This window comes from Lottia gigantea (genome assembly GCF_000327385.1).
Source record: "Lottia gigantea unplaced genomic scaffold LOTGIsca_129, whole genome shotgun sequence".
In the NCBI taxonomy this organism is placed as follows: Eukaryota; Metazoa; Mollusca; class Gastropoda; family Lottiidae; genus Lottia; species Lottia gigantea.
In genome coordinates, this window is record NW_008707410.1 from 338,220 (window position 1) to 352,368 (window position 14,149).

At 31.6% G+C, this 14,149-nt stretch overlaps 2 protein-coding genes across 2 annotated transcripts; one reads left to right on the forward strand and one right to left on the reverse strand.

Moving 5' to 3' along the window:
- Window positions 1–1,563: 1,563 nt before the first annotated feature.
- Window positions 1,564–5,147, reverse strand: LOTGIDRAFT_138772 (hypothetical protein; the record flags this gene model as incomplete). The annotated part of the gene is made up of 6 exons (XM_009048827.1): window positions 1,564–2,669; window positions 2,872–2,985; window positions 3,512–3,636; window positions 3,784–3,892; window positions 4,142–4,292; window positions 4,602–5,147. The coding sequence occupies 6 exons, from the start codon at window positions 5,145–5,147 to the stop codon at window positions 1,564–1,566; spliced, it is 2,151 nt and encodes a 716-aa protein (XP_009047075.1).
- A 3,738-nt stretch (window positions 5,148–8,885) lies between these two features.
- LOTGIDRAFT_138721 (hypothetical protein) lies at window positions 8,886–12,913 on the forward strand (the record flags this gene model as incomplete). Its single annotated transcript, XM_009048828.1, has 10 exons — window positions 8,886–9,024; window positions 9,354–9,451; window positions 9,689–9,814; window positions 10,160–10,321; window positions 10,564–10,727; window positions 10,982–11,058; window positions 11,421–11,497; window positions 11,920–12,129; window positions 12,483–12,569; window positions 12,860–12,913. The coding sequence occupies 10 exons, from the start codon at window positions 8,886–8,888 to the stop codon at window positions 12,911–12,913; spliced, it is 1,194 nt and encodes a 397-aa protein (XP_009047076.1).
- Between the last annotated feature and the right edge of the window lie 1,236 nt (window positions 12,914–14,149).

Genomic DNA, 14,149 nt, shown 5'->3' on the forward strand with positions numbered 1-14,149 from the left:
ATAAAATATTGAAATGAAAAAAATTCATAAAATGAAATTCTACATTATTTTTTTTTTTTTTATCACAGTAATATATAGGCATAATAGATGCCAAAAGTTAAACATATTTAAAGTCATTGTTTGCACATTTGATACACTTAATGGCTTCACTCTCTTTGTTTTAAAGATTAAAATGATAATTTGTGCTAGTGAATAGGAAATGAAACTATATAATTTAGAGAAATTGGAGAAAGATTTTCTGCAAGCATGTTTCAGTTAGTTCTATATGAATAAAAGCATGATTGGATTTCTTATAATTAACATAATTTTCAGATGAAATAAACTAAAATAATATATAGATTGCACCATCATTGTAATAATTAAATGAAGTTAAGTTATAATCCTATGCAGTAGAGATGATTAAAGATATATGTACATACAGGGTCAAACACTATATAAATTTAGTCTTCATAGTTTTTCAATGCTGTTTTCATCCTAAATGTGCACAATATCCTTGCTTGACTCAAACTGTTACATGGCTTATTGTCTGAGCACATCAAAAATTTTCTCGAATTTTTTCAATATTTTTCAAGAGAATCAGAATATCAGTCTCAAAATAGTACTAATAGTCTTAGAATGTCTTTGCATTAATAAAAATGTAATTTTTTGTAAGTTTACATTGAAAAGAAACACATTTCCTTCCTAGAAATTTCAACCTGAAAAAGTGACAAAATTTAGGCTGTTAATTTTCTTCTGCAAAAACAAATTTTGAAGACATAATTGCAAAGACATTTTGAGACTATCAGTACTGTTTTGAGGCCAATATCTAATTCTCATAAAAATAATAGTAAAAATTTAAAAAACTTTGCTCAGAGTGACAGTGACAGTGCTTATAAATCAACATTTAGCACTCTGGTAGAAAACACACATGACTATGCCCAATGACAAAAACTACAAGGAAAGGTTTGTTAGTTAAGACAAAACAAAATAATGTTAGTTTTATATATGAAAAACCCACAAAAGGTAAAAAATGAAAATGGCTACATGTAAAAAATGATATTAGTACCCTGGTATACATGAAATGAAGACCTAAATAATAAATAAAACACAGGAATAAAATAACATTAACTTCCAGTGTACAGAATGAAAATTTCGTACTGTGACAAATTTTGCTAAAATGAATAAATTTTTGTCTTGACAAAGTATAAACTTGAATAAGATGTGCTTTGTTTCTTTTTCAAACTAAAATTGTCAGAATTGTATTCGAAGTATAAAAAGTGAAAATTAATGACATTGGTAGTCTAAAATACAGAGAAAAAATAAAATAGATTCTGGCAATATGAATTGAGAAATGGAATAAAAATTTGACTATGAAAATAATTTACATAATATGTTGTAAAAGCACAAGTTATGAAATTAATTGAAATTGGATGAATGAAAATGCAAAGCAAAAAGCAAGCTACCATACCCATAAATATATTGTTTTGAAACCTTTACCAATACTTTAGTGGCCATGTTGATGGCTTCAACCAATAAATATACTACTAATAGTTTAGCAAAGTGGCAGCAGGGGTTTTAGACAGACTAATTAATATTTTTCAGGATTTCAATTCTACCAGCATCTGATTGTGAATTAGCCCCTAACTTTTCCATGTGTTCATATACTAATTTAGCAAGCTGTCCACGATTGGCTAATCCTAACGACCTTCGGGTCAAACAGCGTTGAAATTTTTTTGATGGAGCAGATGAAGGACAAGAGAAACTCTTGTATCTATGTTTAAAGGCAGGTTCGATGGCTCGGAAAACATGAAGTTTTTGAGTTTTGATAAACATATCGTAAATGTCGTATTCTTGCGCTTCCTCTGCTGTAATTTGTTTACGCATTTCGTTAAAATCAGAAACATAGAAACTACTATGTTCGTAAGAATTTGGGTCATAGTGTCCTGTTCGGCTATTAATATCAATGGTATTAGGGTAAGGCTTTTTATCGTAAATCAAATTTGGTTTGTATTGCCAAAATCCAATGGGAAAAAATACTTGCCAACCTTCAATTGTATTCATACGCACTCGGTTAAAGTAGTCTGAAGCCAGTTCCATACCTACACTACACAATAGCATGAGTGAACTGGTAGAAAATCGACCAATGACTTCGTCCATGACAAAAAGATCTGATATGTATGCCTCTTGATGTAGCAGGCTTACCCAGGAGATTTTTCCGCCATTGTGGTATTTCTTTTCATAATATGCTACTAAACTTTTTAATACGTTGTAAATGTCATCTGGTCCATCCTGGACTTGATGTTTATAAATAAACACAATTAATAAATAAGTATCTTCACCTGAATCCAAACAAGTTTTAGCGTAAGCATCTAGAAAATTTGCAACACCATCTATTTCATCTTCTGTTACTGGCAACACCATGTTGACGCGGGTATTTTCAGTGACGTATGGCATCGGAACGATTTCTACACGACCTAAAGGTCGTACCAGATGAACTCTCTTCTCTACCTCAGTATTTTGATGGGATATATCCCGTAGTATCAAATCCATGGTGTACTCCATTCCTCGTTGAGGGTCAAACCGACGATATCCATTCAATAATTTAGAATATAGATAGATGTTTCCGTATTTTTGGTTCAGACGATCTACTGAGATCTTTATCACATCTTGAACATCTAGTTTATCTTCTCCTACAATAGAACACAATATGTCCAATAATCTGGACTTTTGGGGTTTTTCGATTTCGATTCAGACATTCGATCCCAGCATAGGTTGAGCTGGTACCTTTCCTTAATTGCACATCGCATAGCAATGAAAAAACTTAGCTCATTCATATGCAGAAAGTAGGACATGAATTCCATTCATTTCATTTTTCAATTCCAAAGTTCTTACCTTTCAGTTCAACCAGATTTGTAAAGTCATCTTTAAAATAAATATGTGTCTCAGTGAAATAGTCCCAGCGGATGACGTCAAATCTACTTTTAGGTTTATATGGCTCAGGTACACCTGAAATAAAATTAAAAAGTTTAACCACTAGTTATCATGAAATATGAAATGCCCGATATTCCTTCCCCAAATAACTAGTACCATGTAGAGAGTTTAGGGCAGGCAATATAGGTTCAAGTGGATATCACAATATTTAGCATTAATATACAGTATAGGTGTATAAATAGAGATATTTTCTAAGAATGGCTTTTACTGGTTTTTAAAATACAATATTGTTTCGTTCAATCAAAAACATTTAATGTAAAAGGAAACCACAAATGTCTATCAAAAAACAACCCAGCCATTAATACCATGAAAAAAAACCATGTTTCAAATATTACGTTATTTGTTAAAATTGTAGATTATCTGATAATTACTGTATATTGAAATATGATATTTTAGATATTTAAATGAGGTGAAATTATTGATATGAATTGCTAAACCACTATTTATCATGATACTGGTATATCACTTAGCCCTATCAGATAAACTAGTCCACTATTCTATCTAGCTCTAGTTTACCCTAAGAGAGTGAATTAACTTTTACTCTTACCTATAGGCCAACTAACACTTTCTCGACCACCAGGGGCAAACTGACTCATATACATAATATTATCCTTGGTCTTCTCAATTTCCTGTCTAGTTTGATTTAGTTCATACTGGCAATAATATCTACAATTATAAACAGATCAATTTATAACATACTTATTAGAACTTGAGTATTGTTCAGTTTAATATTCAAACACAGTCCAATACCTTGATTCTTCTATAGCTACGATACAGAGTTGACTTTCTCAATCACAGAGTAGGATAGCATACCTGTGAAGTTTGTAATGGTTGATGTCATCTGGCATGGGAAAAACTGTAATAGAATTGTTGAATTCTTCTTTAATTTTCAACTTGGCGATTTCATCATCAAAATCAAAATCTGTCACTTTATGAGTTGTATAAACTTTATTCTGAAATGATAAAAAACATATAATTTTATCCATTTTCACATTGTTGTGCATAATATTACCTTTCATTCTAAACCTTATAAAGTCCATGAATTTCCCTTTCTCATTGGCCTATTCACAACTTTCCCAATTTCACATATTATTTGGCTGTTGAAGTTGAATCTCCATTTCTGTCTTATACATGGTTAGAAATACAGAATAGGAGATAAGAAATGGTAAACCATTATCGTATTTTATACGTACCCCAGTATGATCTTGACAACTAAGTTCAGTAGAATGTTGAATACATTTGCCCAGATTTAAGCTAGGATCTGATGAGTGACAATTAGTGTTACACCAATCTAATTCATTTAATATCCTTGACAATATAGACTGAAATATATAATTCATTTAAATTATTCAATTGAATTGAATTGAATTAAATAAATTATTCAAAACTACTACTATAAAAGTTATGCTTGTGATCTGCAGCATATTCATATTCAGTTTGTTATAATTATCATCACAGCCAGGTTGTTAATTCCCTTTTAATCAATTAAATCAAAATCAAATTTTGGATTGATAGGCTGTGAGTTTGAATAATGGAAAGTTAATCCCCATTTCCAAACTAGCTGTCCTGATTAGGATTTTATATCTGAAACATGGGTTCAGCATATGATGATATAAACTACATTAACATACCTGAGAGAGTAGGACACCTCCTTCAAGAGGGCAGTAGTTACCACTAGCTCCATTTAAAGCTTGAGGGAATCCCATATAAACATGTTGACTCACACTAATATGGTTGATGAGATCTGCCAACTTTTCTCCACGGATGTATGCACGGTCAGACACAAATAGATAATAATCATAGGTCTCTGGATAATGTTCAGAAACATACTTCAATACATGGATAGGCACAAGATGTGGATATTTGTCAGAAAAACTCACAACGGACATCCCTGGAGGTAGGGTCTGACCTTTTTCTTCCATAAAAAATACAATTTTTGTTGCATGTTGATGGACGGTTTTGTTAATAGCCACTCCCAGAGTGTCAATAGTATTTTTTGACGTTATCACACCAATGAATAAACGTTCTCTGATACCTAACTCAGTAGAAGCATACCTTGGACGTATTAATTTTTTCACAGGTCCACCTTTTGGCTCAATGTGATTATTTTGAGTTCTGATTCTTGGTTCGAATTTTTCTTCATGATTTAGAGATTTCGTTTCGCGAATGTTTATCATTTCTTGTGGGTCCTGTCTAGCGACAAATGTCTCACAACTGTCTTCGCTGAATGGAACATACATCATACTCATAGCGATACCTAAACTGACTCCAATAATAGCGGGAAGAAGCAGACGGCAACATTTCGGGTCAATGATAACGTTTATGGTGTTGTAACACTGAAGAAGGGTTATATTGTGACGACCCATCTTTAAAATCTTTTAAAAACTTTTAAGAATCTCAATTCATAGGTGGTCATAAATAATATTCCAAATTCCAATTAGTCGACTCTATGAAATTGATACCATTGATTTCAAACTAGGTAGAAACAATCTGAAAAAAACATTTATTTAATTAAGTACACTTTTCATTATGATTCAAAAATTTGTGAAATAGTGGAATAGTGGATAGTATGGTCTCTAAAAAATCAAAGAATGTACATAATTATTTTAAACCTTAAAAGGATTATTAAGAGGTTTTCTACATTTTCTATGTGAATTGGGGACACTGATATCAATTTGCACCATTATAATTTTCAATCAGATGTCTGTTTTTCCTGCGATTCCACTAAACATAAGTGTTTGATGACATCAAGATCACTAATCGCAATATATCCTTTTAATTTGTTACACAAGACCCTTGGCATTATATGATTACAATCTATTTAAATACATTTAGTTGACTAAAACAATGTCTGAAATAGATATAATTAACTGAATATTTTTATCTGTATGGTAATTGAAACGTTATTTTCTATTTGAACCACGAACTGTACAAAAAGAACTGGTATAACAAGACTAAAGCGTGGTTGAAATTCTCATCACTGTTGTATGCAGTATGGATATTATAAAATACCCGCAGAATAGATTTAGTCACACTCTAGTTTTGATCAAGTTGGGACACACTCCACTTGATGTAGCTAAAAGCACTCCATTTTTCAAACTGTAAAACATTGTCATTCGTATCAATAAATTTATCAAATAATTTTCGAACTTATGTAAAAGCATACAACCAATATCTTATTAATTCAAAGTTAAAAACTGTGACATGTACACCATCTCTAGTCAATAATACACTTTATAATATGAGAACAGCGTATTGTATTTTTATCTCACAGAAGATTGCCATAAAAGCCTAAAATTTTTATTAGAGAATTGTTTGGCTGTGGAAAAAATCACATTTATATCAAGAGAGCCAAAAATACCTGTGCGTTCCCTGAAATTTAGTTTACTGCTGCCCAAAATATGATCATAATCAAACTCCTTGTCTGCATAAAACATCTTTTACGACTTTTAAATTCAAAGTAGCCTAAGGACCATCTAGCCAAGGACAAGCTTGTAACTCTTTTACAAGCTTTCACTATCAAATGTTAATTCTTTCACAAATAATGTTGTAAAATTGATGATAGTAATAGTAAAAAGATAGTGATACCCAAATAACTCAGAGGAAGTAGAAATCAAATGAAATCTAGGCTACTTACACTTACTGGTCTTTTACTAACCTATACCTATATTAAGAACACAAGATATATGGAAATACAACCTATTAAGTTTATTACATACTACGTTTTGATTTTGAAACACATACATGTAACGTTATCAAGTAACATTTTACCTTCCTACTTTTATGTCATACAAAGATTATACTAATAGTTTTAAATAGTTATATAGCTAATGTAATGAATATCAAATTCAGTTAAATTATACCAAAAGTGTAAGTGACCATGATTAAGTAGAATGAAGGGTGTTAGGGTGTATGTGACCAACATTTACGTAATACGATAATCTGTGTTATTAATTTGGGTAGGGCTGGTTTTGTTTTAACAAGGCTAACTGCTTAGACTTAAGGTCAAGTGCTTAGCTGATTGGCAGTAATTTACTGTTTAACATTTATTTCCTTTCCCATATTTTTAAGTGATAACTAGATATTAACTTTGGGAAAGAAATATTTCGATAAAATACCTCTTTTCTGCCATTTTGGTGACATTTTGTCCAAACAATGTATTGAACAATGTCTTGCTGGATATGGCCTAATTCTTTTATTTATTTTTCTTAGAATCAAGCTGCATTCGATCAAGTACTTAGCCACGAATTTTCATTTTCTTTATCGTACGTCGACAAAAATTTGCAAATCTTTTTTAATTTTGTAAAGATTGTACTTAATTTAAGAACTTATTTTAATGGAGAGTCATCGATAGCTGACAATTATTCAACTGGATCATACAGTTCTATGACTGGATGGAGAGAGATGTAGTTGAAATAATTTATAACTCCATGAAGAGTACCCATCACGAACGCAGCCTACAGGAAAACGCGAGATATCACGTTATTTAAATTCAAGATGGCAGAACAGGTAAATCTGAAAAGTCACTCTTCTCATTTTATCAGTTTTGTTAAATAAAATCTTTTAATAAGCTTTCTCTTGATTGACGAGTCGTCTATTAGCATTTCCAATAATCCTTAAAGAGTTTGGCATTGCTATTCTGTGTAGATCTAGTCTCTTTGTTATCACCATGAGCCAAATAATCAAATTCATTCGTTCCTAAATTCCTAATAAAATCTACTTATGAACGATAATGAATGAACTTGCGATTCTACCCACTCCCCCCAAACTCACCCTAATCCTAACCCTAACCCTTTTTCAGTTATCAGTCAAATGATGGTGTCAAAATAGTGGGTAGCTCACTGTTGAAACATATTAGGCTCAGTAGTACAGTCAAGTAACCTAATTTCGTGGAAACCTATTATTCGTGGATTTCCGGAAACGATTGATAATTTACATGAGTGACCTTGCGCGACCTCTGCATTAGTTTGTTTTGATAAACATGGGTTTTCCCTACAATATCAGCTAGTAGAATAAATCCAGTAGTTTCAATCAAGGTAAAATGTATTAATGTATACTTTGACAAATACACAATGGCGGATTTCAGTTATTACCAAACGTCTAAATTTTTTATCGGCCAAATTTCATTATAATCCTACGCTGTAATCGGAATTCCAAGTGTCATCTGCTAGAATGTAGTCCAACAAATGAAGTCACGTGATCAACTAGTGGATTCCGTGTCAGCAGAAAATTTCAATGGAACACAAAGTGGACCATATTCTTATGTTGTTTCAGTGACTTTTAGCAATAAATCACGCTACATATCTTATTTTGTCAGTCACTATTTTTTTTTAAAATCGTGGTTCTTTGAAGGATTTGTCACTAGTTATAATGAATTGATATTGAAGATAAATACTAAGAGAAGTTAATTATACCACCCGGTATCTATACAACGTGTTTTTCTAGACTTATTTATAGATCAAACATTGTAAACGAAAATAGGTGACACATTCTGTCGCCGTTGCCAAGTTGGTTTGTCATGAAATATGGGTCAAAGTGAAGGATTCATTAAGAAAATCGAAATAAACTAATTTTAATTATTTTGTAGAATATCTGAGGAAAAATCTAAGACATAAAAAACACTTTTTTCATTTTTTTAACTTTGACGAAATTTGAAGTTGAATCCTTATATCCACGAAAATAGGTTACACCACTGTATAAAAGCAAAATGTACGGGCATTCAAAGACAAATAAAATACTTAAACTTACCTTTGTGAAGTCCATAAGTACTGGACATTATGTGAGCCAGACATATCTTTTATCTTTAAATACATAAATACATTATTTTAAATCTGAACTGAAGTTACTGAAGACTATCTTTGTAGTAAATTTTTAGTTATGACATAGATATTTATTCACTGTTCCAGGATAGGAAAATGGAGGTAGATGAAAGTAACCATGAAGGAATTAAACAATATTATGTCAGTAAAATAGAAGAACAACAACTTATAGTCACAGAAAAAACACAGAATTTACGCCGTTTAGAAGCTCAGCGAAATGAATTAAATGCCAAAGGTACGTTATATTATAGTCTTTTTACAGTTGCATTAATTGGACCTAATGAGATATCTTTTCCCATCAAAATGTTTACATACGTTAAACATTTTTTAAGTTGAACATTGATAGGAAAGTTAATTTTGAAAATTGCATAGCTTACCATATTTCATAGTATTTTTTCAGATTATTAAGACCAGGTACAATTTTATGGTACTTGAATACTTTTGTTGAAATTATTAACAAACAAAAAAACTACTAATTAAAAGATTATGCTCATGTACTAAATGTTGCTTGCAATACCACATTTTTAAACCAAATTGGAGATATATTTTGACTTTATATTTCAGTACGCATGTTACGCGAAGAACTTCAGCTACTACAGGAACAAGGCTCCTATGTTGGAGAGGTCGTAAAGCCCATGGATAAAAAGAAAGTGCTTGTTAAGGTTTGTACAAGTAACATCTTCTTGTTACTTGGCTAACATAAATAATTTCATTGTTATTCGTTAAAAAGATGTTTTAAATGCTAACTAAGTGGGGCGTGCTTACACTTTTATACCACTTGATGCAACTAAATATGTTAATTTCACTTTAAAGTTAGCTAAGTTTTTTTTTTGATTAGTAGTTGTGTTGGTTACTTGGCAGTCATAATGTTATAACACCATTTTTTTTTCCAATTCCAGGTTCATCCAGAAGGAAAGTTTGTAGTTGATATAGATAAGAATATAGATATAAATTCTGTGACACCTAATTGTCGAGTAGCTCTACGCAATGATAGTTATGTTTTACACAAAATATTACCTAATAAAGTAAGTAGACAAACTTCACCTTGATCACATTGTGACCTTGACAAATTCACCAGTTCTAAATGTGCATTAGCCACCGTATAGAAGAGTAACTTGATCTTAAAATACATTAACAATTCAACTTTTCCACTATTTGGGTGGCAACAAACTAATTAAGAAAAATTGTTGAGAACAAATTGACTGCATGGTGAAAAGAAAGAAAAAAAGAGTCATGTTTGACAAAAATACTGCTTTCAGATTTTGCTTCAATTTGTTGTCTAATGAATTACATAGTGTCAGTAGCCTTTTAGGATCTCCATTCATTTTTAAATCTATCTAAAACCTCATTTATAAAATATTGAACTGTAGGTGGACCCTCTAGTTAGTTTAATGATGGTGGAAAAGGTCCCTGATTCTACATATGAAATGGTGGGAGGTCTAGACAAACAAATTAAAGAAATTAAAGAAGTTATTGAATTGCCAGTCAAACATCCAGAGTTATTCGAAGCTCTAGGTATTGCACAACCTAAGGTAAGATATCTTGATCGGAGGGATTATTTTGAATATGTCTCGGAGATGTCTAAAGTTCTCTGAAACTAGCTGTCTTGATGAGGATTTTAAATCCCAAACACATGTTTTCAGGATGATGAGAAACATGTCCTTATAACTTTAAACTGATAAAATCAAATGGTATTTGCAATGGTATTTCATAATCTGGTCAAGACCAGAGAACTTCTTTCAAATTAATTGAATAATCTTGTGAACATTTTTAGGGTGTGCTACTCTATGGACCACCTGGTACTGGTAAAACTCTGCTAGCTCGTGCTGTAGCTCACCATACAGAATGTACCTTTATCAGAGTTTCTGGTTCAGAATTGGTACAGAAATTTATTGGTGAAGGTTCGAGAATGGTTAGAGAACTCTTTGTAATGGCCAGGTAACTTCAATTTTAATTTGATTCACTTTAAGTATTTGTTGTCTGTTTTCTCTTTGATATGTTTCTTTAACTTTTAGAACTGCATTTTATGTGACTTTTTTTGACATCCCTATATTTCTTTATGTCTTTAACAGAAGTCAGTTTAGATGGGCTAATCTTTACATAAACTAATACATTTGATTCTAAAATGATGAATTTCATGATTTTATTATATATGATGTCTTCTACAAAATTAATATTTCTTTATATTCCAGAGAACACGCCCCCTCTATTATATTTATGGATGAAATTGATTCTATTGGATCATCACGATTAGAAAGTGGGTCTGGAGGTAAACTATATTTAATATAGATGGTGTGCTTGAATAATCTGAGCAATTTTTCCATTGTTATGATACATTTTTGCAGTCTATAAAGTTGTTACTCATCTCAAAATACAAATCTAACTTTTGTTTTGGCTACAATCAAATAAAATTGTGGTAGTTGAAGTATAAAGTGGCCATCAAATTTAGACTGTAGTCACTTCTACTGATGCATTTTCATTAAATTGTAGATAAACCTAACACTCTGTGACCTAGGCTAGTGCTTTCAATGAGAATCATCTCAATACACACTAACACAAGGCCTTCATTCTGAATAGCTATCTAAATAGCTAATGGAAAGATATCTTGATATGTTGGTACTTTATTTACAGGTGATAGTGAGGTACAAAGAACTATGTTAGAATTATTAAATCAATTGGATGGATTTGAACCCAAACAGAATATCAAGGTAAGACATCAGCTTTGTTTTTTTCAAGCGTTAAGATTGGAAATAAACGGAGGTCCTTTGTGCTAAAGGCTGTGCAGATGAAAGATCTCTCGACGGACATTGGAAAACATTAAAGAGTAGGCTAATACTACTGTCTTGGCAAAATTTCCCTCATCGGCACCAAATGGCATCTTCATGCAATTGTTCAAAAAGTAGGACATAGAACTCATTTCATTTCATTTTGACCAATATGATGACACATCAAAATAAAAACAAATGGCCGATACAAGTAGAAATGTCATAAAAGCTAACATGTCAACAGTACTTTTTGATCTTTATCAGACGTGACTGGCAAAACACAGTAATATCAATAGCCATGAAATATATTTGGTTTATAAAATGAATGTAGATATTAAAATGGATTGATATTTTTCATTTTTCAGGTTATCATGGCAACCAATCGTATTGATATTTTAGATTCTGCTCTACTCCGTCCAGGACGTATAGATAGAAAAATAGAATTCCCTCCCCCTAATGAGGAGGCTCGACAAGACATCCTGAAAATCCATTCTAGAAAAATGAATTTAACACGAGGTATAAATCTACGTAAAATTGCAGAAATGATGCCAGGTGCTTCTGGTGCCGAGGTGAAGGTAAGAAATTTCATGCAGAAATTTTAGGTAGCGTTTCTTTTGTACTGTTAAGATTATTATTTCTTCAACATGTATGTAAGTATTATAATAATGAGCTAATATATATTCATGATGTCACTTGATTTTCAAACCAAACTATGTTTCAACATAGTCATTATTATGTTTTGTTTTGTGAATAGGAACACACATACACACACACACCCTACCTCATTATAATCTTGAACATTTGATAAGTATTCATTTTTAATTCATATTTTCAACAACAAAATTTTCACACTTGACACATCTGGTGGCTGATGGTAATGTGGAGGGTAATCAGAACTCCTGATTTTAAATGGTAATTGTTCTTGCAGGGAGTATGTACAGAAGCTGGAATGTACGCTTTACGAGAACGAAGAGTTCATGTTACACAGGAAGATTTCGAATTAGCTGTTGCCAAGGTAGGTTTAAAGGTGATGGACTAGTAAAGTTCATACTCTCAGTCTGTTTAGAATATATGATCCTTATCAGGTCGACTGATTTGAAACTTCAAATATTGAAGCGATAATTATGTCCACATGATTTCATGATTTGGTAACACAACCCTTATCTGAACACTTACTGAACAATTTTTTCATGAAAACATCTTCTCCATCAACTTATCAATATATCTGATGCAGAAAAGTACATATTACTTTCATTTCAGCCCTGAATATTAAACTTATTTTCATTTAATATTTGTTTTTTATAGATTATGTTGAAAGACTCTGAGAAGAATATGTCCATCAAGAAACAGTGGAAATAATGGAAAGAGAAGATATTATGATTATTGTGTATATTTATTACATCAACAACTGTTCTCATTGTCACTTCATAGACATACTTTTACACCAAAACTAACACTGGAATTGTTAAGTGTTATTGTTAGCTGAAGTAGCAAAATATTCTCAAATTTGAACGTATCCCAGAAAAAGACCCATAAATTTTGACAATACGTTAGAATATATGGTTTGCCACAATCTTTAAATTATTTGTTAATAATCAAGCAACTTCATGATCCTCATGAACAACTCTGTGCATACACATTGAATTTTTTTCTAGTAATAGTTTTGGTTTGAAAGTTAAAGTTTCATGTTTGCCATTTATAAAAGTCAATGTATGTTTTTGTCACTAAAGCATTTTTCATCTGATGACTGCATTTCCATTCTGTTGATTATGAATCTGATGAAAACCGAGTGAAGTTTGATAGATGGATGTAAAAAGGAAAATAAAATTGAATAATTGTTTTCAGATATTGTATGTCAATTTTAGAGTGGTATCAGGGTTATTAAGGTTTTGTTATATAATATAACCAACACTGGGTTTTAATCTCCCACATCCTGTCAATCTGTCTGTCATTATTTCTAGTTGGTATTTCAGGACCTACATTGGTCTTATACTTAAGCTTAGAGTTGAATTGAAAATGTAGAATAATGAGATGTCAAAGTGTCTTGAGTTAAATCCTGTTCAGAGTGTGACCACAATTTACTAGTCATCTAAATTGTAGACCCTTTGAATTATTTGTAGTCTGGCTTGGTTGTAGTCTACATCGGGACCATTGACGAGTTGTTTGCATTCCCTCTGTTAAAAAAAACTTCTTGTGCTCACATAGTCTATTGGAGAAATTAGTTGTTGTCTGAAATGACCAAATGTAGTAGTCTCCCTTTTACCGTTTTTTTGTTAACACAACTCCAAACGACGTCTGCACTTTGTTTAGTAATTTTTCTCTGAAGCAGTTACAGAAAAGATGTTTTTGCTGTCAAAGAAACAAACAGAAATTATTCACAGATAAGTAAGTTGGTATATTTATTTTTCTGCTTTTCAACAAAAATCTTGCCAGCCACAATCAATGAAGCAAATGCAAAATGGTGAGGGTGCAAACATAAACTTAAAAATAAAAATATAATTCATACTTTTTCTATTGATCATAAATAAGCTTGACATTTGAACACTGAAATGTTAAGTCAAATATAATTCAACAATAAAAACATAATAAGGTGCT